Here is a 25,053-nt window from a genome sequence, read left to right as displayed (position 1 = left end):
CTATGGAGTATTTCAGGCGATGTGAGATGCTGGAAAATGACAAAAAATGAGCAAAAAGGGGGAAAGGACCAGTTTTATTGTTAGCAATTAATAGGCCAAACTTCAGTCTGGTAGTACAGGTAAAATTCCCCTTGACTTTACCAGTGGTGTAGAAATTTATCTTTATTTGTGGGGTGTGATTTTCCATAGTGACCGACAACCACCAAACAAGGGATCCTGTCCTAAGGACTTACACTCTGTGTCACAAGGCAGAACATGCACAGTTATAAGAAGTATCTGTCCCTTTCCTCTGATTTTAACTTGGTCTTTTTTCTTATCCAAGCAAGACTAATCAGTAATTGTACGGAACAGAACTGGTTTGCAGCCAGGCATGAGCTGCCCAGAGCTGTTGTATTTGCTGCTGTGTTACTGTTTCTGACTGACCCTGAAAAAGAACAACTTGACCTCTCTGCATTCGGATTCTTCCCACTCCTTGGTTCCCCACATGCAGTGAATGAGGTGTGGAAAGCATAAATCACGTGGTGGTTCTGTACAGTTTCATACTCCATCTATCCTAACACTGGACTTTTAAAGTAACACCTGAATTAGGGATCTGGTTCATTCTGGGCTCTCTCCATTAGAAGTCAAAAAGGAGAGAGGACAGTATGTCTCCCAGTGGGGGTTGAGATCCTTTGACAGGGTTGACACTCTGCTCACCCTGTAGATGCTGTTCTTTGATGTACCACTAGAGAAGCTGTGTGGCTCTGCCTTAAATTCTCAGTGTTGCCCCACCAAGGGATTTGTGCTGGTTTTGAGGAAGGAGAAGGGTGGAAGGGGAAAGATTTCAGAGAAAGTCACTCAGTGTACCACCTTACCTGGAAATTCTGGTTTCAACAGGGATTTTTCTTTCTCAGTCTTCTCGGATCCTTCCTGTTCTCTTCAGAATCTGTTAGATCCTTTGGTTAAATGCTTAAAAGAGTTTAAAGTTACATCCCAATGAACCGTGATTGTGATTCTTGGGACGATGTGCATGGAAGAGGTTTCCCTATACAGTCTTGGTACCTTGATTTTTCTACAGTGAGATTAATTTTCTTTGCTAGTAAATGTTTTCTGTCACAGTCAGAAACACTCAGAGCCCCAGTCCTCCCTCAGCTCCACTCCCCTCCCACAGTGACCCCGCGTTGTCACACCCCTTCAGCAGGTGTGACAGGCTTTGTGTCTCACAAGAAGCACATGAAAATGCAAGGAGAGCCCAAGACTTTATTAATCCACACTAGCACAGCTCCTGCTGTGGGGTTCATTCTGTACATGTACTGAGCATACAGAGGGCAGTACCAGAGCAGTGCCTGTCGCTGTCACAGACATCGCTGCTGTCGAGGCACCCCAATAACCCTCCCACGTCAGGAAAGCACAACGTGGCTTTATTGCAACTGCCCTGTGGGCTGCACATGCTGCTAAAATGCCAAAAAGGAGTGATAGCTGACTGGGGAGCTCTCAGAACAGGCAGCTTTTGAGTCAAGCCACAATTTTCATGAATCTGGCTAAAAATTCAGATACTATACTGTAAAGAGGCATAATCATCCGAGACCCTCAGCCTTCCCAGAAAAGCTGGAACAGAGTGTGGGTTTCATACTAATGTTGTTCTCTTCTAGCTGGATTTATTTAGCATAAGGACTCCAGTCTGTATTGCCTCCTGCAAAACACAGCCAGGTTTGTTACAGTGATTCAGAGTAAAACATGGCCATATCCTTACAAGGAGCTGTTGCCAAGTACAAAATTACACAGGGTAGGTACATCCTCGCAGCTTATTTGTCCCTGGCTTAGGCAGAACTTGCAACAGGCAAGATGCTTTCACAGTTTTGCTCAACCAACACCCAACTCCAGGGTGATATTTTTAATTTTTTTTTTTTTCCTGGACAAGGGAGTCAACCTTTGGTTTGGGGATAAAAAAATTTAAAGTGATACATGAAACAAAGGAGCCTTACTGTAAAGACATTGAGAAAAATGGATGGCCCTACAGCATTTATTAACTAGCAGAACATGGAAATGAGCTTGGGTTTTATTTGGTAAGTCTTGATTTCTCCTTATATTCACTTACAGCTTCTTATTTATGGCTCAGCCTGTCAAACACATTCTTAGATAAGCAACTGTTGCTCACAGGACCAATCTAATTACCAGTTCTTTTTATAACGAATGCTGACACCAAGGTAGAAGATGTATAGCACTTGTGCTGCAGCCAATGCCACAGATGATCAAACAGTTCTGAAATTTAAAAAAATGGGGATAAAATGGAAAACGTGTCCCTTTCTTGTCACGATGTTCCTGTTTTTTGTCCAACTCTAATTAAAGCCGAAGAAGAAGAGTGAAAAGCTGGTTCATTTGTAGCTTTGGCACAGAATTAATTGCCAAGAGTTTAGGCTGGATATTTTAGCGCTCCGCAGTAATGTTCCATAGGCACATTTCCCTACCACAGGCTGGAGTCCTAATTATTTGAAAAGTGCATTTTAAAAACTTTTGGAATTATCCTTCAGGAACAAGCGTATCAGAACGCCTTCGAATTGTATTTTAAAAGATACTTGAAAAGAAAATCAGCATAGTGTGGGCTTGGCCAAACAGCACAGGCTGAGAAACTAATTTTACTTTTTTTGAAAGGACAGTGTTTGTGTCCTTAATTTAAATCATAAAGCCATCCTGCATTCTGGCATTTCTAGAACTGCCAATAAGAAATAGCATTTCTGAAAATCAAGATAGAGAAGCATTGGTCAGTGTGATAGGAACTTCTAAATTCCCCAAATCTTAACCTGCTAATACGTAAATTTGATAAAAAGAGGGGGGAAAAAGGTGAAACTCTTCAGATTAGCTTTCCTCTACTTCTAAGCACACATGAAATACAATCAGTGGATTAAATTAATTTTTTTTAAGTTCTGGAGTTTTTCTCCTGAGCTGTTACCAAGCCAGTACCATTCCCTCTAAAATAAATGGGGAGGAGGGGTCTGTCATCAACCTGCAGAGAAACTTGAGCATCTCATGACCCATTTATTCCCCCCCAGCTTCAGCAGAACCTGGACCAAGACAGCCCCGGGGCTCACGAATATGTGGTTGTGGTTTAGGACCTTAATTGTTTTTTCATGCCTTGTTTAAAATTTTCTCCATTCCTACCACGTGTGTAAGGATGGCAAAGGTAGAGTTAATGAAGCCTTGAGTTCCTCCTGATTGAGGACAGGATAAAGCTGTCAGTGCACCCCACTCCATGACTCAAATGATATTTTGGTTTTTTTTTTCCTCACTGGCAACTTCCCACGACCACATATTTTCTGCTCCTTTTACAGAACCAAGTGCTCAGTGGGAATGGGAGCCCAGCATGGATTTGCCCAGCGCTGGTGGGGGGGGTCCCCTGGAAAATGCCCTCTCTGAGTTCCCTTCCAGAGCTGAGGTACAGTGAAACCTGGGACAGATGGTAGGGAGGGCTGGCATCTCCTCATGCATATTGCATCACATTCGCAGCTACTCACCTCTTGATAATAATATTAAGTGCTACAAAACTCCAAGGCTTTGTTCCTGGGAATGCTGCATTCGATGGCAAGGAATCAATGCTGTAATGTCAATTAAATTTTGAAGCTGGGGAGCTCTAAGTATTTACGTCTTTAGCAAGGTTATGCTATAAACAGCTTGATCCCTCTTTTCTGCTGTGTTTAGGGCTGACTTGCAGAGAAATAGGTGGTTCTGTTGTGAGTGACAAATCTTGATGCTTTTTTAAAAGCACAATGGGACAAACATCTGTGGTTATTTCCATTATGCTCCAAGGCGTGTTACTGGGAGAGAATTTAGCCATTAATTTTGTTGTATTTACATTATTTATATACAAGAAGAACAAGAGAAATGGCAGCCTGTTTAATGATTATATACATTGTGATTCGGTTGGAAAAATGTCTGTTACAAATGGCAAAACAGCCTGTCAAGTACTTAATTATATGATGTTCTTCTTATTTTTCTTGTCAGGGATCTTTTAATTCCTTAAATCCCACTGCATGATCTCAGTGCAAGATCTGTCCTATACATTATACTGGGAGGGGGGGGAGGAAAGAACAGCATAATAACAGACCTCTTAAATCACATCAGTTCCTGGCTATAGCTCCTTTTCTTCATTTTAGTGTGAGGGTTACCCTTGTAAAATGTTTCCAAAGCAAATTAAAAGATGGAATCCGATACAACAAAACTACTCGACAGCAGGAGAAATAGTAACTTAAATTTCATTCATTGTCCCTGGTCTCAGAAGAGAGAGTGGTGAATAAAACCTCACTCCCTTGTGACTCATTGCTCATCTGAGACTTGGCTTTCAGTAAGAACTGTGCTCTCCTGTACATTATTCTTTCCTGTTCTTGCTTCAGCTCCAGATAGGAGCGTGAGAAGGTGTGGAAGATGGAGGTGACGGGGAATGCCATGAGGAGGATGCCACTCAGGATGCTGCTCAGGGCCACCACCTGCCCGGGGATGCTCCTGGGCACCATGTCCCCGTAGCCCACGGTGGTCATGGTGATGACAGCCCACCAGTAGCAGGCGGGGATGCTGGTGAACTCCTGGGAATCTGCCATCTCGTTCTCCACCACGTAGAGCAGGGGCGCGAACAGCGCGATGGCCACGCACAGGAAGAGCAGCAGGAGCCCGAACTCGCGGGTGCAGCGGCGGGCGGTGAGGCCCAGGGTCTGCAGCCCCAGCGAGTGCCGCGCCAGCCGCATCACGTACAGGATCCGCAGCGCCCGCAGGATCCGCAGCACCAGCCCCACCTTGTCCAGGTAGATGTTCCCAGAGCTGGGCTTCTTGGAGCCCACCGAGGTGGTGTCCACCAGCAGCGTGATGTAGTAGGGCAGGATGGCGATTATGTCGATCAGCGTCAGCGGCCGCCGCAGGAACGCAAACTTACTCTTGGCCTGGATGAACCTCAGCAGGAACTCCAGGGAAAACCACGCCACACACACAGACTCCACAATGAAAATATTGTAGCACATCTGGGAACACTCACCCTGCAGGAAAGAGGAGGAGTTTGTAACCGGCACTGGGTAATAACTATTTTAGTTGGTGCGGTGACAGGAAGAGAGGTTTCTGTGTGGGTTTTCTTAAACCCAAAATATTAAAGGAATTGGAGCTGTTGCTATGGGGAAACACACTGACAATTTGGAACAAGTTATATGCAAAACTTAGAAAGGAACTACTTATTCCACAGAAGGTACTGCTTGGGAATTTCAAGCTTTCTAAATTGCAAACACGAAGAGCCTAACAAGGCAAGACTCAGTTGTACACTAACAAAATTTTCTTTGGACATAGAACTGGATGTGCTCACAAGTAATTGAACAGTCATATAAGATTTCAAATACTCTTCGTGATATTTTTCCCCCTCTAAGGACAGCTGTAAAATCCCCATTGAAATCAATATCCTCAGACGTTGTACTTGCTCTGCTCTTCCCAGCACATACCATTTTCCATCCTGAAAAGCCAACTTACCTTTTCCTCCTCCTCCCTCAGGTCAGGCATGGTGCTGATGGATAAGTTCACTGCTGTAATAGTTACAAACAAAACAGACAAACACGCAAACACCTTTCCAGGAAGGCCAGACTGGGGCCTTTCCACCATGTCTTGCAACTTTTTCATGCACAAACCGATTTTTGTCTCCTCTACTGTTTCACCTGTTGTTTCATTTTCTAGGAGGTCATCCTCCCGTTCATTTATCTCTGTGAGCTCCTCCATTTTTTGCAGATATCTCCTTTTACAACACCAGTCCAAGTTGTCTTCCTCAATCCCCCAGTAGAGCAGCTCCTCTTGGAAAGACAGCGCACACATCTCACGCAGGAGCCGAAGTTTTCCGACCCGCAGGAAGGTCAGGATTGTCCTGAACGCCCCCGGGTTGCGGTCGAAAAAGAATTCATTGCAAGTCACATCGTAGTCATCACAGATGTTGAGAATGTCATCAAAATTATTACAGAATTTCAGTTGTCCCAGACGTGTCAGTGGGAATTCATCGAGTGTGGTCCAGGGGAGCAGGTACTTTATGCCCCCCACGTTTATAATGATGTGGTGCTTCCTGTCGTCGGGGTGAAAGCCTTTGAGGAGATCCTCCTGAGGGGGAATTAGCCTGGCTCTTTGGTAAAAGACTCCCTTGAGGGTTTCTGACTCTGGGAAGAATGTGTGGTTGAAGGAAGTATCCGAAGTACAGCTCAGGGCACTATAGTCATAGTCGGAATTTTCTCCAGGCATCAGAGTCATCTTGGAAGACAACTTTACATCCCTTCGATGCTTCTGCAAGTGTCTTCTGGAACAAAAACCACATGGGGTGAGTAAACAAGAGGTTGGTTTTGAGTTTTGAGCAAATATAGTTATTTGAGCTCAAAAAACACTTATGGATGATAAAAACAACTGGGAAGAAAACAGCAGTGGCTGAGTGCGGTCAGAAGACCTTTCTAGGAAGGCTGGGTTTGTCCAGCTGGTTTGTCCATCAAGGGCTGCTCTCATGTCCAGGAGCTCTGCTCAGCATATTTGTCACACTGGGAACCTTCTCCTGTCTCACATAGAGAGGTCTCAGTTCCCAGGAGATAGAGAGGGAAGCAGGAATAGTTCCTCCATGTGGCAGGATATTTCTGGTTCAGAACGGAGGTATGAAAATTATGACAGTGTCACATGAGAACACAGTTCAAGTGTGCTTTGTAGAAAAGGAACTTGTATATTTTTATTTAAGTATTACACATAAAAATCTTGAGTATTTTAGTACCCAAGAAGTATATTGAAAGAATCAGAAGTCACTTATGTTGTAGTTGAGTAAATACACACTTATAAAAAACACTTAGTACAAAACTAATTTCTAAAAGGCCACATGGAAACTATCTGGGGGGAAAAAGCCCACTTGTGTTGGTGATAACATAAATGTTTGTATAGAGTTTATACACATTTAATGACATGGGAACTCCCTTTTACAGCCTCATTTACAAAAGATTGCAAAGAAATACATGATTTCTACCCAAACTTTGGGTATTATTTCAGTTATAGCAGACGCTCCATATGCAGCAATAGGCCTCTGTCCTTCCAAGAGGTTGATCAGCACCTGAGAGCCACGGTGCCTTCACCTCTGATTGTGAGAAACTGAAAAATTCTAACGACAACTTGGAAAATCCCTTTCAAATTCTGCTCACACAACACTGGCGTAGAGCCTATTGAATGAAGTGAACAGAGTTCAAAAGGGTATAAAAAACAGGAGCTGGGAATGCTAAACTTTTGGCCTCCCTAACTCACTGCATTTGTAAAGTCAGCCTGGAACCTGCCCCTCCACAGGAGGGTTGTGCAGCGCTGCTCCAAGACCTTCCATCTGCACACTCAGCTACAGCTTCGTGGAATTGCTGGGCTTCACTTGATAAGGGTATTTATTTACTAAGTAGACTTTACAATAAATAGGTATTAGTTATGCACCAGTATTTTGACTTTCTAGCCTCGAGTTCACAGGAAAGGAATAAATATTACACTTGACTGGCTTCAGTAGCAGTTCAGTTCTGTTCTTTCCCTGGCTGCACTTACCTCCCCTTGGCTGCACACCCTGGGGATACACCCCCTGCCAGGGCCACTTCCTCAACCACAGAACCCTCCTTCTCAGAAGCTGGGCTTTATAAACCACACCAGGAGTGGCACATACCTATTGGAGAAGAAAAACCCATGAATACACAGCACCAAAGGGCTCAAACCACAGCTGCAATTCAGTTTAAGAGCAACGGGCTCTCCTTGCTGCAATGGGACTTACAATGCTGCTTTCAATGAAACACTCCCTCAGTCCTGCTCCTAAACTTCCAAGAGGGGTTAAGCTCAACAGAGCAGCTCCTTAGACACTGTTTACAAACAGGTGGACCCAGGTCAGCTTTGGATGGAGTGGTATTTCCTGATTCTTCACCTGGATAGGATCATGGAATGGCTTGGGTTGGAAGGGACACCTTCCACTATCCCAGGTTGCTCCAAGCCCCGTCCAACCTGGCCTGGGACACTTCCAGGGATGGGGCAGCCACAGCTTCTCTGGGCAACCTGTGCCCCACCACCCTTGCAGGGAAGAATTTCTTCCTGATATCTCATCTAAAACCGCTCTCTGTCAATTTGAAGCCAGTCCACCCTGATGACATGTAATCCTATCTATTACTAAAAGGAAATCATTCATTTACTTACCTTTAGGGCACATGGACAAGGAAGCCTACAGGAATATACAAGCATGGACAAGGCATGATTCAGATCTCTCAAGAGCCGTGGTACCATTTTCTGGCCTGAGGTAAGCAAAGAGCTGAGCTTTGTCACCTCACTGGTGTCACAAAGTGAGGTCTCTGTAACTACTGACAGTGACCTGAGCACAGCTGTTCTCCATGCCAAACTCTGAACTGTGTTTAGCTCACAGTGCCTTATCCTCCTCACTGGCTTGTGCTGCTGAGTTGCTCTGTCTTTGCTGCAGAGTTGTGACTCTGGAAATCCCCTCCACAGAGGATGGAGGTTCTGAAGCTCCTGTGGAAGTAACTGTGGGTGCAACCAGTGACAAAACCCTGCAGGCCTGCACTCAAATCAGCTTCCCATGGATTTCAGTCTCTCTCTTGCCTCAAGAAAGACTGAAGGGAAGGTCTGCTGACCTGAAAGTCTGTTTTTTAGGAAGAACATTAACACAAAACATACTTGTATTAAAAAGCCACATTCCAAGAAATTCTAGCCAATACTGGAATCATCAGTGGAGTTCATGACAGGTGATGGCACTCTGGCATTGCCCACTGGACAAGCTGCAGGACTTGGATAAATGAAGGGATCTGAAGAGAGGGAGAGCTGGCACAGACAGTGCTAACTAGAGCTCATGGAACAGACGAGCAGTTTAACTTGCAATTATCCTGCCGTACAATCCATCAGTGAAGCATTCCCAATGACCTCAGAGCTGGTCTCCTGTTAAAGCATCCCCAAGATGAGATCAGCAGTAATGCCCCTGCAAATCAAGCTATAGGTTTGATGTGGGAAAATAGGGAAAACCTGATGTCTGTTTATGTAGGGCTCCTTCTCTAAGAGCAACTGTCGTTTTATTTGGAAACAGGCATTTTCCCCTCTGTCCCAACCATGTCTGAGGCAGGGCTGGCCCAATGAGAATAAACATGAGGACTGATATAACACCATGGATAAATGGGAGCTGTTAACCATTTTTCCTTCTGCAATGCCAGATGATGTTGGTTAGCAACAATTTATCCTTTGAATCTCAGCCAGGAAAAATGAGGAGGCAGCTCATCTCTGTCACTGGTTTGATCTCCCACCGCATCCACTGTTGACACAATGGGAAGAAATGGGGAGAGGGGAATGTAGATGTTCTCTGTGTGTCAAACACACACTGCAACCCCGAGGCAGCAACTGGGAAACAACAGAGCAAAGAAAAAGAATTTCTTTCCTTGCTCTCAGCTTCTCGACCTGTGCAAGACAATAAATTGGACAAATTAATCCCCTGTGTGACACACTGAGTGACTGCAGGGATAAAAGGTGGTTCCTTCCTTTTCCATAACCAGAGCTGGCAAGCCTACAGATCCCACGTAGGAGCTGGCGCCCTCCACGGGTTATTTACATGTTCTTTGCCTCAGATACACGTAGCATCAGATCTATGGGGGAAGAGTAGGAGGAAATAAAGGACAATAAAAAGTTGAAGGGACGGAGGAAGGAGAAAAATAAACGCATACATTTCTCTGTCTGTTGTTTTCCTTTGGAAGGTGCCTCCACAGAATGATGGTCAGTACTGCTTTAAGATGGGAGAGATCTAATTCATGGAAGGGTTTTTTTTTGCTATTGAGCTTAAAACTCAAGCAAAATATTTTCTTCCTAAGTTGCAGCCTGGTGACACTGGGGACAGCTGATAAGAGATGTGTTAAGGATTAAAGAGAACACACTGTAATATAAGGTCACACAAACACATTGGCCTATAGCAACAATTTTCCCAGCAATTAAACAAGACGAACTTCAAGGATATGCTGGAATAGTAAAATCCCCTGCTCTGCTCTGGTTAAGGCCCAATGGTAAAATCCTTCTTTGTCTGAGGCAGCATTCTGCCCTTGGAATGCTTGGGAGTTCCTGAAGCCCAGTCAGCTTTCTGGCTCCCCTAGCTGATAATGTGTTCTCAGCTGGGGCAAATCTCTTCTATCCGAGCGTCTTTTCCTATTTTGTTTGTAAGCTTACTGGGGCAAGAAATGTTTCTCACTACATTATACAACCCTGGTAACTGTTCTGGCTCCCGGAACCTACGGGAATGACTCGCTGTGGAAAGGGCTCTTGGTGACCGGAGTGGGGTGTTGTGCATGGGAAAAGCAAGATAGAACATATTTTCAAAAATCTGTCCTGCACAAGATGATATCCATTATGCCTGCTGAAGAAATCAAATTAGAAATCTGTACTGCCCTGACTTGCAGCTGAAATTCAGGAAGGATGCCAGACTCCCAGGCAATGGGAAAAGAATTATTAAAGATGCCCTTCTGAGGGAAAGAAATAGAACTCATGAGTAACATGCTAAAATTCCACTGCAAGTGTCGTTTCCCCCCCCAGTGTCCTCTGCAGTATTTTGAATTCTGCAGTGCATCTCTGATGTAATCAGAGCTCCTGCAAGGAGTCCTGCTCTGCTCCGTGGTGCAGACAATTCAAAGTTGTGCCTGGATGAAAACAAGCATGCAAGGAAGATGCAGAACTCGCCCCACTAGACTCTTCTATCAATTCCAGTGCCTGGAACTCATCTCTGTTGCTTTTTACCATTTGTAAATTAAGTTTAAATAAAAAAAAAAGAGAAAAGTTTCAGATTTTGGTGCAGGTTGAATATGAATATAGTGATTTTTTTGAGAGAATTTCATAAGAAACTCCTTTACAGTTCAGTGATCCTTCCTCCTGTAGCCTTTCCTTAGTTAACCAGGCAGTATTCCCAGCACTGGTACATTCAGCTCTCTCCTGACACAGGATTGCTGTGCTGTATCACCCTCAGGTACCTCCTGACATACTCCAAGCCACACTCATGCAGCTCTTTTCAGCCTAAGAACAGATCTCAAACTTCAGCTCTGCTTGCAAAGTGCACTTCAGCCAAATCAAAGTAAAGCTTAAAAAGGTCAATGTATAATAGGAAACAAAATTCTCCTGAAAAGCAGATAAGCTGGAAAAACGTCCTGCTATCTCTGTATTGCTCACCTTGAGCTGGACAGTTATGGCATCTTATGACAACTGACAAACTGAATTATGTCAAATATGTTACTCACTGTTTGGTTTTATGGAGCTGAACCTTATTCTACTGATAATAATCAGAAGTGAAATAACTTTGCAGATAACTTATATCCCCAGGAGAATGTTCTGAAATACATTAGGAGTAATAACTGTATTTACTCTTCTGCTGTGAAACATATTTATGTCAACAAATTTTAGCAAGTCACATTCAAAACAATTCCTTAAACATATCTTTTAAAAATAAATGATTTTATAATTATTTATATAGGTAAATATTTTGCCACTGAAATGAAGATATGTAGTCATGGAAGAGTTATTTCATGCCTATCCTGTCCTTCCCCCCCCCCCAAGTCTTTTCCAATGAAAAAAGTCTGCTAGAAAGACATTGCCTATCAAGAATAGTTCACTTGATGTGTCAGTCACCAACGAGCAGAAGTCAGTAAATAGATCAACATAAAAGACATCTCTTAATTATTTTAAAATTAAAGCTAGAAAGGACCTTCAGATTAGGCAAAGCAGAAGAAATTGGAAACACAAGCCTCCATCCTGCGCTGTGCAGACACAGGACCCGTGGAGCGGGAGAGCTGGGAAGGGGAAGCCCGAGCAGCACGAACGGAGCCCGATGGATGAGCCTGGAGCGCCGTCAGCCTCCTCCGCGGCGGGGCCGGGGCAGGGCAGGAACGAGCCGGGCGGTCCCGGGCAGCCCCGCTCCCGCTGCTGGCGGCGCAGCCAGCGCGGCTCCGGCAGGGAATGACGGCGCGGGCGGACGGTCCCTCTCTTCCATCCCTGCGGCGGGAGAGAACCTGTTGCTACAACCCGTGCAGGGACCCCTCCCGTCCCTCCCGCCGCGCTCCCCGCTCCGGGGGCTCCCGTCTCGCGTATCCCCGTCCCGAGCATCCCCGTCCCGAGCATCCCCATCCCTAGCATCGCCGTCCAGCGCACCCGCGTCCCGCACCCCCCCGGCCGGGCCGTGCGATGCCCTCGGCCCCGCGGCCCCGCGCCGCTCCTGGGAGAAAAGTTCCCCGGAAACTTGCCTGCGAGTTGCCCGCTCGCCGGGCACGGGCAGCGAGCGCGGCCGCCCCGGGGCTAGGTCGGCACCGGCCGCGCTACCGCGCTGCGCCTCCGCTGCGCCGGGCGGGGCGGGCGGCGGGGCCGGGAGCGGCGGCGGCAGCGGTGGCGGTGGCGGGGCGGGCGGCCCGGGCGGGCACCGGCGCAGCCCCGGCCCCCTGCATGGCGAGGAACGGCCGCGGAACCCGCAGCTCCGCACGGACCGGCCGGCGGGGCCGGGGGAGGAGGAGGAGGAGCTCCCGGCGCCGAGGAGGAGCCCCGGGCCGGGCCGGGAGGAGCCCCCGCCGCCCCGGCCCCGCTCGGGGAGCCCCGGCTGCGCACAGGTGGCGTCCCGGGCTGGGCAGCCTCGCGAAAACTTCTGCGGCTTCGCCCGTTCCGGGGAAATTGTGATTGCTGGTTGAGGAAAGGGGATTGCAGGGGTCCAGTAAAGCATAAATCGTGTCACGGCTCTCCCCCCGATCCACAGCAGTGGCTCCAGGAGAGCCAAACCTGTGCTTTATTCTAGAGGCACCCTTGCAGCGTCCAGCGGCAATTAACACCCTGATTCATTGTCAGAGATTTGGGGAGTATTCCGTATCTCTACTTTTTAATGAAATTTGTTTGTCGTCCGGGTGGAAGTTACTCTGTGTGGATTTAAGGCAGTGAGTTAAATCTTGGTGCCAGGGTTAAGGAGTCACCAGCAGCTCAAGGTCTGTCACACACTATAAAGCACGAACTATTCCCATCCCGTTTGCTGTTGTCCCCTGTGGTTGCGGAGACCGCGATACTTTTGGGATCTGATTTCTCTTCCCTGCCGAGGCACTGCTACTGGATGGAATTTCCTGCGGTGATCTGCACCTCCGTGCAGGACGGTGACAGTCACCTCTAAGCTCGGTGGGGCGAGGGGTGTCTCTCACTGTGGGCATTGTGCACCTCACCCGGAGCACTGCGGGGTCTCATTTCAGGCAAGGTCCTTTGTTGCCATGGCAATACAAATGAAAAATCTATACTATGGTAATTTTAGCAAAATACCTCTTTTTTTTTTTTTCCTAAACTAAATTGGACTGTGGTTCAGAATCGTGTGGGCACACAGAAACAGTCGTGCTGATATTCCTGAGCCATAGCTGTTGAACAGCAGTTGTGTAGAGGGCTGTCAGCGATGGGCTGTCAGCTTGGGCTGCTTCTCCCTGATATTGCATATGATTTGTACTTGACTTTAGAAAGGTTTCTTAGCAGGCTCTCAGCCTTTATCTGCAGCAGGGAGGTGACTGGTTTTACTGACCACAGTGCCATGAACGAGAGTTTTGGCTTTTGTGTGACAGTCTGTAATAATCTTGTTGATGAAAGCCTGTGTTTAAAAGTCTTTGCTGTCGAAGAGGAAGGACATATCAAATAGGTTCTCCCAGGGAATAATCTGGGAACAGTTTTGGTCAGTTTTCTGTAACAACTTGGGTGATAGAATGGAGGGCACTTTTACTACATTTGCTGTGACTCCAGCACGGAGTGCAGGGCTGAGGTTTAAAATGACTCTGATAACACTGCAGAGCCTGTCCGAACTCCACACATTGAAATTCTAGGAGAAAGAATTCTGTAGTGTGCCACAAGGAAGGGATATCCCATGTCAGACGAGGGCTATTAGTTAGGCAAGAACACTGCAGAGGAGAATCTCGGCACTGGAGCGGCTCGCAGCCTGAGCAGTGCTGCAGAGCAGCCGTGCTGCTCCGAGCTCTCGTAGCAGGAGGATCAGCTGTAAGACATCAGAGGGCGTTATTTCTGTTCCATTTAGCACCAGCCAGGCTTGGCTGGAGCACTCTATCCAGTTTCAAGCATTACACTCACTCTTAAAGAAAGATGTAGGCAAACCACATAGGAGAATAGCAGCCGAAAGTGTAAGAGGCTTAGAAATGTAAGCTGTGAGGAAAGCTGGAATTTTTTATTTCATCTGGAAAGAAAACACAATATAAGGACATGGAAACTGCCTTCAAACGTATAAACACATTTATAAAGATGACAGTAAACACTTATTCTGTGACCACAACCAACGGGATAAAAAGCAATTTACTAAAGTGCATTAGGGAGGTTACTTTAGATATCAGGAGGAAAAAACAAACAAACAAGACAAAACGATTATCGTGCTAGTAGCTGGAATCTCGGGAGGCTGTAAATCTGTTCAGTGAAGATTTAAAGAACAGATTAGACAGGCAGCTCTCAGGACTGGCTGTGGCATGCCTGGGGCAGGGAAGACTCCCAGTGACCTTCATTTACCAGCCCACATTTCACTGATTCCTGGTTGCCCATCAGGATACACGGATCCTTCCAGGAAGAGGCACAAAAAGAGAACTCATTACTACCGCATATGATTAATGCAGGGTTTTTTACAAAATCACACCTGTTTGGATCAGGATCTCATTACCACCTGGAGACCAAGAGCAGCTCATGGAGACACACAGGGAACAGAACTATCCATGGCAAGCAAGCAGTTTTCAAATCCAGCTTTGAGCAATAATGACTGGAAATAGTTATTACTCGATGGTCAGTGTAAATATAAATGTCCTGCCACTTGCTTGGGACTCAGTGTAGAACTCACCACCTCATTTGGACCCTTGCCTGGTAGATTCAGTTGAGGTCAAGGATTTCACAGACACGAGGAGTCAGGTGTGAGATCACCGGCTGTGGCCAATATTAAATCTGTCCTGGCACATGGAGCTCTTCTCTCTTCAGGCGTGTCTGCCCACGTCCTTCACGAGCACAGAATTCCTGTGGAAGCAGAAGTGATACCTGCCCTTGAGGGTCCCAAGGAGTGTTCTCTCAGTTTTCCTGCAGTCCACCTGACTGCATGGTGGACTAGCCCAGGATTCCCAGAGTAAATTTACTACTCTGTTTTTCTTGAGGAACTGGCACTGCCATGGAGAAAAATTTGAATCCCACTTTCATTACTTTTACAGCCTGTGGCTGCTTTCCCTTCTGCTCCTTTGATTGTTGACATTGTAATCCTGTTCTGTGGATTTCTCTGGCTTTTGCAGATAATTCCAGCATCGTTCTGCAGTCAGGAGTGCTGCCAGCAAGCAAGGTATTCCAACTTCACAGCACCTTCCACCTCTCACTTCCCAAACGAAGCAGGAGGCTAAATTTCTCTCTTATAAAGAGAACTTAAATATCTACATGGCTGAAAGGCGAGAATTTTCAAAACCAAGCTATGACCAAGGATTATTCACAGAACTTATTCATCAGAAAATATCACCTCATGAATACATTACAAAAATGTTATCTGCTTGAGAACTGTAAACAGAGACAAAAGCAAAATTCTTTGAGGAAGTTACGGATGGCAAATTATTCACCTGGTCCTAGAAAGCTTAATGCTTTTGCCTTTTAATGATGCCATGTAAGGTATGTGCAAAGTGTTAGGCTGGAAGTGGAAAGCACAGACACTGCTGCAAAGAGGTTCCAGAAGGTCTCAGAGAAACATGATGACAAAGCCCAAGGTACCCTCTGCCAGCCAGAAGAAATGGGCTAAAAGCCTCAGAATTGCTGTTCCAAGTGTGTCTCACAGCTCTTGGTGCTGCTCCCCTCGAGGACATGGACCAGGTCCTGGTGTGTTTGGGTTTGGTGCCTTTTTCCAAGGAATGCTAAACATTTCCTCACCTGCCTTGCTTGAGGTAAGGTAATTTTAAATCGCTTTGTTCTCCCTTCATTGCCAGTTGAGATGCATTTGAGCAAATGTGGGTGCTCACCTTAAGGTACAAGAATAAATTGTGTCTGTCTCCATGGGTGACTCAGAGCCCTGTTCAGTGTAAAGGGAATCCTAAGGAATTCTGGCACTGCTGCTCACATTTGCTCAGCAGGGTCCCACCTGGAATCACTTGCACTGAACCATAGAAGGTCTGCAGCACAGAGGGGATTAAATTTAGACATCTTTCTCTCACCTTTAATCATTAAACAAATCCTCAGACGTTTGTGTCTGGAGAAAAGCTTTCCTTTAGCTTCTTTCCTTGTACAGTTTCCTGGGAGTTTTGTGCCTGTGCATGGGCAGGACCAGGCTCTTCTCCTGCTCTGCCTCTGTTTGTCCCTGCTGCAAATCCCCCAGAGAGCTCCTGCACGAGCTCCTGCACGTCCTGTCGCGTTAGTCGTGGCACTGAAGGAGCGAGGAGTAACACATCCCTCCTCCATCCGCAGCTCTGGAGATGTGCTGTTTATGTTTGCAAGGTGGCCGATGTGACTAAAATTAATTTACAAACTCCTGAGATTTTACTCCAGTGCCTCGTGCTGCCAACCTCCCCCATACTCCCTCTGCAGATCCTTGGCTGGAGAGTGTGTGCTGATACCTGTGGGCTACTGGGGAAGTGTCTGAGTAGGATCTGTTGGTGGGCAGGGCACCAGAATCAACATAAACTCTCACTCTACAAAGAAACTGGGAAATGAACAGGGAATGAACAGAAAGAAGTCAGGAGCGTGGATGGGCAGAAAATTCCTTTTAATTTAAAAGAGTACAGAAGTGTGGATGTGCTCAAACTGCCGTGCAGGGGTTTGGTTTGACCTGTGCAGCTTTTCTGCCTCAACTTAATGCTGTATCTCAAGTGCCTGTCTGTGCAGCTCTCTGCTCCCATCCAGACTGCATCCAACCCTGGAAAATCCTGGAATTGCACGAGTGAGGAGAGGAACCTCTGCATGCACATACTTTGCATGTTTTGCAAAATTCCTGCCGAATCTGTGTGTGTGATTAGCTCCCTAGCAAAGGGTGAAGAGGAGAATTTCCTCCTGCAGGTGACTCTTGTGTCTCTGGATTCCTTCTCAGCCTACATGTGCAACTGTAGCTGTGTCACAGACCAGAGAATCAGCTTCAAAATATTGATATTCCAAAATGTTTGGTAAAATGCAGAACTTCAACTGTGTTTAAATAATTAATTTCCATTGTGTACCAACAAGACCAGCGAGAGTGTTTACAGGAGAGGAAGGTTCTTGGACTGAAATGAGTTTCAGGGAACTGCTCTATTGAAACTATCAGGGACAGTGGATTATTTATCATGGTTCTGGCAGACTTCCAAAAACATTGCAAGTTTTTTTTTTTCAAGTTACTGAACTGAAAGAGCTTTGCAAGGATCAGAGAAATGCCTTCCCAAGCATGTGCTTCAGCAGCAGTACTGTTCAGCTTCATGAGTAAGAATGGCTAATGCTCCTAAATACCTCATTACTGCGTCTGCCTCAGATTAGTCAAAGAAAATCATCACTCCTCTTCTGTGTTCAGGCACTGAAAACCTGTGGGTGTATTCCTGGGGTGTACATGTGGGTCTGTGGGTTTGAACCTGGCTGATGCACGCAGGACTCCAAACCTTCTGCAAGGAAACTGGAGAAATCCAGGCTCAGCCATTCCCTTCTCCTGCTGCCTGTCAATCTGAATGGGAGTCTCTCAAATTAACAACCTCTTACTGTCAGCCCTTTTGAATTTATGTCTGCCATGGGCAGGAAAAAAGAAATAGAGGGGAAAAAGAAATAGGCAGGGAAAAGAAATAGAACTAGGTCAAATGGCCCTAGTTCAGAACAGAACCTGTGCTATGAAACACTCCAAGGGTGAGAGGGTCCTGAGTTCCAAACTAAATTTACCAGTTCCCTGATGACAGATTACTCAAACTGCCAAAATGTCACCAGAGGTGACCAGGCACACAATTTTCAGGCATTTCTTTCTGTTCAAAAATATAGGTAAGAAGAGATGAACTTCCATTACATTTCTTTCTCTAGCTCAGTCAATTTTTAGTACTCGTGATACATTCATTGCATGTGAAATAATTATCTTAGTCATAATACTTTTGATTCAAAGACTAATATATTTGGTGTTGCAGCCTTTAAAATGATTTTGACAATATAAAAGAAAAAAATCTATTAGGCAAAAGCCATCATGCATGACTCCTGTAATTGCTGTTACTAAAAGCTGGGGGCATACAGTAGAATTGAAATGATTTACATTTCATTATTTCTGCAAATAAACACAATAAAGGCTTAATCCTGATGTTTCTCATGCAGAGCAACCTCATCCTTTCCAATTTTACCCAGTAAATTAGAACCTGGAGAATTTGTGTTGTTTAAGTAAGCAGGTACCTGGCTTGGAGAATACACCCTTTCCATGAAAAAATTCCTCCTGATGTCCAACCTGAACATCCTTGGAGGCTGTTTTCTCTTCTCCTGTCTCTGGCTGTGATGGCACCAGTAGGCAGTGGATGGGACACCAGGAGATGGGGCAGAGAGCTCCTCTGCAACACCAGTGAAATTTCTGTACAGCCTGTGCTTATTTTCCCTCTGAATTTTCTTGTGTCTGCAAAGCAAAACATTTTCAATAGCAAAACCTGCACATGTTCACTGCTGGAAACCTTCCCTTTGGAAAGCGAATCAGCTGGAGAATAAGTGGTAAAACAGGCCCTGAGAGGCTCAGTGGGACATGCAGATAATTCTGTGTGGAGCACAGTCATTCCTATAATTACAGTCCCAAATCCCAGGGGGAAGTCTCTGAGTGGCCATTTACAGAGGAATTTACCATCTCTGCTGGCACGGGGTGGAACAGTGGCTGAGGAAACTCTGAGGACCCAAACACTGCAGATGCTGATGCAGGCAGTTGGGAGGACAAGATTCCTGCTGTTGGCTGTGCTGCTCATGGGCTGCTGTCCCTACATGGCTGTGCCTGGCAGGTCCATCCAGTGTCCTGCTGTCCCCATGTGATGATACCTGGCAGGTCCATCCAGTGTCCTGCTGTCCCCATGTGATGGTGCCTGGCAGGTCCATCCAGTGTCCTGCTGTCCCCATGTGATGGTGCCTGGCAGGTCCATTGGTGTGTGAGCTTTGCTGGATCACGGGCTTGAAGTTGTGCAGTGCACTTTTGATTTAAAAGACTTTATGAGTGGTTGAAGCTCTGTAGGGAAAAAGCAAACAAACAAACCAACCAGAAATATCTGGCAGTGGTAAGCCAGGAATCTGGGTGGGAAAGTGCAGTCTGGCTCTAGGGAAGGAGCTTTTCACCATCCAGCGCCACTCTGCTTCCCAGGGCTCACTGCAATTCCACATCTTTTTACATGAGCATGGAGTGACAGAACAGGGGAATGGCTTCAAAGTGACATAGAGGATGTTTAGATTGGATACTGGGGAAGAGTTCTTCCCTGTGAGGGTGGTGAGGCCCTGGCACAGGTTGCCCAGAGAAGCTGTGGCTGCCCCATCCCTGGAAGTGTTCAAGGCCATTCCATGATTCCACGGTCTCTAATGACAATTTAGGGCAATCTCTTTAACCTGGAGCCACACTGTGGGGGTTTTGCTCTCTGGGAGCAAGGCCATGTTTTTCTGTGGAGCCTCACAGGGTGGTTTTGCATCCCGTGGAAGGAATGACCTCGGGGTAGGTGGAATAGGGTGAGCTCTGCCCAGTCAAAATAATAAAGGAACTAGTTAATTTTTAGGTGTATGTAGCTCTGAAATAAATGCTTTTGACTCTGCTTCTAAAAATTCCCTTTGGGTTACTCTCTTTTTTTTGGTTTTTTTTTTTTAAAGTATACAGCACCATAACACTGTTTGCTTTCTAAATTGATAATTACATCTCCTATGCACTTTCATGGCTATATGGTGAACCTTAACATCTCTATTGCTAAATTCAGATTGTTCATATCATCTTATTATGATTCAATAGCTGCTGGAATTATTATCAGTTAATAAAAGAAAATGCAGTGGAGTCCAGGCAAGATATCTCATGGAGAGATTTAGTTTTCTTAGCCTGTGAAAAAGTCAATGTAGATAAATTCGAAGTTAAACCAATGCGTGATTCTTCTAATTCAGAAATGGAACCTCATATACAAGAAGCAAGACATGCATAATACAGTTATTATACCTAATTATTGTTCAGCTGTATGTCTTGCTTAGAGCAAAATTGCCACAAAATGTAGACCAGCTTTCTGCTTAATAAGATTCTTTTCCTTCTTATTAAGTTTATGAAATATTACTCTAAAAATAATTCTTGTAGAAATCATAAGAGTAAAATCAGGTTCTTCATTGGTGGGTTACTGTGCATTAGTCATTCATATTTACTGAACTTCTGAAGCTCATGGATTTCTCTAAAAATAAATATTGTTTTTTTGGACATTTCCAGTTTGGTTATAATTTTGCCTGGCTCCAGTTCCTGACAGGAACCCTTCAGCTGCACACCTTTGGAGTTTGGTCATGGCAACTTTCTGCTTGTTGTTCCCATTGAAATTCCTGTCAAAACTCCCTCAGATCCACGAAAAATTGGGCTGACAGATAAATCCTGAACAACATCTCGCATAGACTCTGAGGCTCTTTTGTATCCCTTGCTCTGTACGTCTTGTAGCATTCAGAGCTTTTGCTCATCTTTTGGCACAATGTGGGTAGAGTGGAAGTTCACAGATGATCATGGTTCTTTCTTTCTTGGCCAGGATTTTGGCTTCAAATTTTGAGCATCGTGTGGTTTCATTAGCACTGAGTTCTGTTTGTCCTCAGCCCCACTGCTGGGGCTCCTGGAGGCTGCCACAAAAAAAAATAAAGAAGAGTAATTTTCCAACATGAGCCCAATAAATCTGTCCTTTTTGCCATTTCTGTGTTTAATCTGGCAAAGAAGGGGACGTGGGGTGTGTGTGCACTGAACAGCTGACTCCTCTGTTGGATCTTGTGGCTGTTGGGAATTGAAGAACAATGTTAGCATTTGTTATTCCTCTCATAAAATAGTGAAACCAGCACTGTCTTGACAAATTTGTTGAAATAACTCACAAATGGGTAGTTCCCCTGGAGGAACAAATACAGCTTAAGGTCACTCCCCTCCCCTGTATCTGCAGGAGTTCTAGGACTACAGAAGGTAAAGGTTTATTTTATTTTATACAAATACAAGAAAAATCTCCATATTTTCAGTCTCTGTATAATCTCTGCAATGTGATGTCATTATTATATCAAGGTCTGATTGCATTGCTGATCAAATCTTAGTTTAGCAGTTGGTGGACTGATAAAGAGATATTAATGAGTTCTTGGCCATTACTCTTTTTCTGTCAGACAGTCAAATAAAGTGCAGTGGACCAGTTTAATTGGAAAATGGGCACTGGAACATCAGCTCAGTGTGTGGTGGAGAGATACCATCTCCTGTATTTCGGTAAGTGACTTAACTGTGCTCTTGTGGAAAGTGTTTCATGTCCAGGGGAGGTAGAAAGGGATGTAATTGCAGTGAGGGATTTTCTAAAATTGCTTCACTGGGGATAGTTTGGAGTCACTTAGGTAGTTCTGCAATTTGTAGTGTAGAGTGTATAAAATTACTTTAATAATTAATTCAGTCAGTTGTTTTAATGGATATACTTCTGGGTGTTTTGTACTCAATTCCGGTTGCACTTGTTTTGCAGTCTCATTATTCTTGGTTTATGGCTTTACAGCCATCAGTACCTGAGGAAATTGGACTGGTTATGTCACTGTTGTCCAGTCTCTCTCTACACCACCATAGACACAACCAAGAAGGAAAAGGGATAAATTAGCTCAAGTTGCACCGGTATTTCTGTAAGAATTTCCCAGGCTGACATAGTTAAAGCCAGACAAACAGCATGTGAAGAGTCAGTTTCTAGAATTACTTTCTTTTGGAATACAGTGGAGGTGAAACCCTGAAGCTGATTATCTCCAGCAAAGGGAAGCTTAGGATTGTTTTTTCTCATCTTTGGCATTTTGTTAAACTCATCTGCCAAAACAAACACAAGAAGAAAGTCACAGGATGTCCATGGCTTTCCGAACACCGCAAGCTGATGGGCTGGTTGGGTCCAGTTCTCTTCAAGGGTCTGGTATAAATCCTGTTTGCCTTGTTTATATGAAGACAAGCCCTTCTAAGGCAGCAATAAGGTTATATTTGGGCTATAGCCCTTTATGGAGCAGAGCTGTACTCTGAGGCCAAAAGGAGCAGGTTATGTTTGCAGCTGTGGAGCTCAGAACACTCCAGGGGACTCAGTGGAGCCTGTTTCTGGCTAATGGGGATTTGTTCAACTAATACATCAGCAGTTTTCAAGTGGTGTCTGCACTGGGCTGCCCTGACATCCTGAGACTTTCCCATTATTGAGCAAAGAGAAATCTCCTCTGGCTCCTGCACAGCTGTCCCTCTGTCCCTCCTGGGGCCAGAGCAGGGGTTGGCTGCTCCGTGTCCTTCGCTGACCCTCACTGAGGTGGGAGGGACAATGTTGTCCCTCCTGGGAGCTCGGTGGAGCAGGACTACTCTGCTTCCAGGGATCAGCCAAGCTCATCTGCACTGAGACACTGACACCCTGCCCAGAGATGGGTTTGTAGATCAAATTTCAGTGGTGGAATTGTACAGTTGACAAATGCTTGTCGTTATGGGCTTGTGGTCTGTTAGAAGGAGGTTGAGTACACACTGATTTTATTTTTAATTACAGGAATTACAGTTGGTCTTTTCCTCTCTAGCTGGAAGTAACACCACTTAGTCAGTGACCTGGAGACACATCCAATTAGCTCTTCTCTGAAAGCCACCACATAATGACTTGTTAAAACTTCCCTAACAAACTTCCCTCTCTGATGCTGTACTGTGGGCAGGAATAATTATTTGCTGCAGTCAGAGTATGACTTCGTTCTGAGTACATGGGTGAATTTTCCAGTTCCTGGGTAATGCTTCTGGATCCTGCTGTGAGCAACAGCTATTCTTTAAGAGCTGATGCAATGGTTTTATCTGCACATAGAGCTGCATAATGCACTATGAGGGGCCTGTCCAGTCCTCTCTGGAAGAGCAGAATTCCTTCCTTGTTCATCCCACAGCCCACTCCTACCTGCTCTGTTGCCTCCAGGCTTTGACACTCACCCTCCAGTGATACTGTAATCTTGCAGCATTCTGCCATGGATGCTCATTCTTGCTACTTTGGGCAGAAAAACTTTCCAGTTGTTTTCCACGCTGTCTGGAGTTCCATCTCCTGATGATATTCCAGAGGAAGCTCTGTTATATTCTCTCTGAGTGCTCCTATGGAAGATTTCTTACCACTCTCCTCTAGCATACCTTCTTAGTGTGCTGCCATGGGCACACTTTATTGTGTTTTCAACCAACTCCTAATACCTCTGAAAATCCCCGCCAGAAAACAACTCTTATTTCAAGGGACCCATCACATCAGTCCCAGAGTTACCTGCACCCCTCTTGAAAATGGAATTGTCTTATTGTTTGCATCATTTCCATACTAAAATGAAGACATCAAGACTGAGTCTTTAGTCATGGCACATTTGAAGTTTCCAGCAGGAGTAATTTGTTTGTACCCATCACTGCCAGTCCTTTCTCAGTGCAGTGTACGCCTGGAGTTTGGCAGGTATAAATGAAACCTCTAGAGTGATGCAGTTACTCCCTGCTGTGACTCAGAACAAGGTTTTCATCAAGCTGAAAGTCTAATCAGTTATGACAAAGGTGGCAGGATGCCAGAGGATAATCCATTGAGCAGACATGAAACACCACGTGATGTTTGGAGCAGAGCTGAGCAACTCCATGGCCAAGCAGCCTGTGGTGTCTCTCTGGTGCTGCTGTCCCAGGAGAGAGTGTGCAAGGCACATTGCCAGGGTCCTGAGCAGCACATGGGCAGAGTTCTTTGTCCTGAGGCAATCCTTGGATCCTCTCCTGAACTCCCGTGTCTCTGGGTTAGACGTGGAATGAACAGTATCCTCATGGCACTCCCAGTCATTGGTTGTAATCACAGCAGCTGCCCTGGGCAAGTCCCGGGGGCAGGAGTTGCTCCAGCTGTGCCATACAACATCCTAAGGCCCAAATTCTGCAAAATGTTACATTACATCTTAGGGCTAAGTGAGGTAAATCGCAAAACACACTTGGGGAAATAAATGTTGGACCAAATTCTCCCCAAGTTCAGAATATCTGGGGTTGATTCTGGTCTTACTGGCCCATAGAGTTAGTTTTTAATATGCCTGTGGCCCTTTCTGTTTAAGCAGAATAAATATAACAGAATAAGGTTCACTTTAAATTTACTTAATCCAATACTTTCCTGACTAAACCTCTTGGAAGATGTAGGGTTTACTCCAGGAAGAATTTGGCCCACATGACAATCAGTGTCTGGGATAACAGTTGCTATCTAAAGAAGAAAAGGTAAATTTACCTACAGAAGGAAGGGAAACAAAGGAAATATTTATCCACAGCAGTGCTGCTATAGAGACCAGGGACATTTCAAGCAGCAGTAATAAAGAGAGATGTGTGGTGAATTATCTCTGCTTGGTTCTGTCATTGTTGGGCTCGTTACCATCACTACCTGCTGCACTGGTTCTGAACAACAGCTCCACCACTATTTCTTTGGAGATTTATACTTACAAAAACCTCTAAATTTGTGGAACTGGAAGATTTCATTTTACTTTGACAATGAGGTTCTAGCCTTTAGAAAATAGCTTTTCAGTCTCCTTCCCAGACTCCAAATTAAAAGAATAATTTATCACGGAAAAGTACAAAAATGGGCTTAAGGAGAATGAAAGTAACATTTATTTTTCTCTGCATAAAAAGGTACCTCAGAAGTTGAAAGTAAAACATGCAGATGAAGGGGCTGATTGAGGCCCCACTGCAGATTACGCACATTCTGGGCAATCTTTGCTCATTTGGTGACGTAGAAGGTAAACTGAAAATAAAACAAATACGGTTCAGATTTTTAAGTAGGCTTCCAGAAATCTTTCAGTGAATTCTGTTTTGTCCCATTTTAGAGCTTGTCAACACCTCTGGGTCCAGAGCAGCAAACCTCCAGTGTCCTGCATTGCACACACAGCCTTGGTGCTGCAGGGTGAGACACTTCTCAAAACAGCTCCTGTTTGACA

At 45.2% G+C, this 25,053-nt stretch overlaps 1 protein-coding gene and 1 long non-coding RNA gene across 3 annotated transcripts; one reads left to right on the top strand and one right to left on the bottom strand.

Annotated features, from left to right (window-relative positions):
- Nucleotides 1-1,219: 1,219 nt before the first annotated feature.
- KCNG1 (potassium voltage-gated channel modifier subfamily G member 1) lies at nt 1,220-11,993 on the bottom strand. 2 transcript variants are annotated; one of them, XM_050313805.1, is made up of 4 exons: nt 11,708-11,993; nt 7,537-7,651; nt 5,479-6,283; nt 1,220-5,000 (listed from the first exon to the last, which is right to left on the bottom strand). In XM_050313805.1, the coding sequence occupies exons 3-4, from the start codon at nt 6,235-6,237 to the stop codon at nt 4,230-4,232; spliced, it is 1,530 nt and encodes a 509-aa protein (XP_050169762.1). In that variant the 5' UTR covers nt 6,238-6,283; nt 7,537-7,651; nt 11,708-11,993; the 3' UTR covers nt 1,220-4,229. The 2 variants fall into 2 exon arrangements, with proteins under 2 accessions (XP_050169762.1, XP_050169763.1); XM_050313806.1 differs by having other exon boundaries at nt 5,479-6,280.
- A 3,632-nt stretch (nt 11,994-15,625) lies between these two features.
- LOC126639286 (uncharacterized) lies at nt 15,626-25,025 on the top strand. Its single transcript, XR_007628772.1, has 3 exons — nt 15,626-15,911; nt 21,280-21,376; nt 24,943-25,025. It is a non-coding gene; the product is annotated as an uncharacterized LOC126639286 (long non-coding RNA).
- Nucleotides 25,026-25,053: the final 28 nt, after the last annotated feature.

The sequence above is a fragment of the Myiozetetes cayanensis genome, unplaced genomic scaffold, assembly GCF_022539395.1.
Source record: "Myiozetetes cayanensis isolate MyiCay16 unplaced genomic scaffold, myiCay2020 scf19, whole genome shotgun sequence".
In the NCBI taxonomy this organism is placed as follows: domain Eukaryota; kingdom Metazoa; phylum Chordata; class Aves; order Passeriformes; family Tyrannidae; genus Myiozetetes; species Myiozetetes cayanensis.
The sequence above is the reverse complement of the archived record's forward strand: the minus strand, read 5'-3'. Positions and strand labels throughout refer to the sequence as shown.

Excerpts from the sequence above, each read along its gene's own strand:
- KCNG1 (XM_050313805.1), bottom strand. The coding sequence starts at position 6,237 with ATGACTCTGATGCCTGGAGAAAATTCCGACTATGACTATAGTGCCCTG. Across the intron at positions 5,001-5,478 it reads TGAGGGAGGAGGAGGAAAAG|GGTGAGTGTTCCCAGATGTG; the intron begins GTAAGTTGGCTT and ends TCTTTCCTGCAG.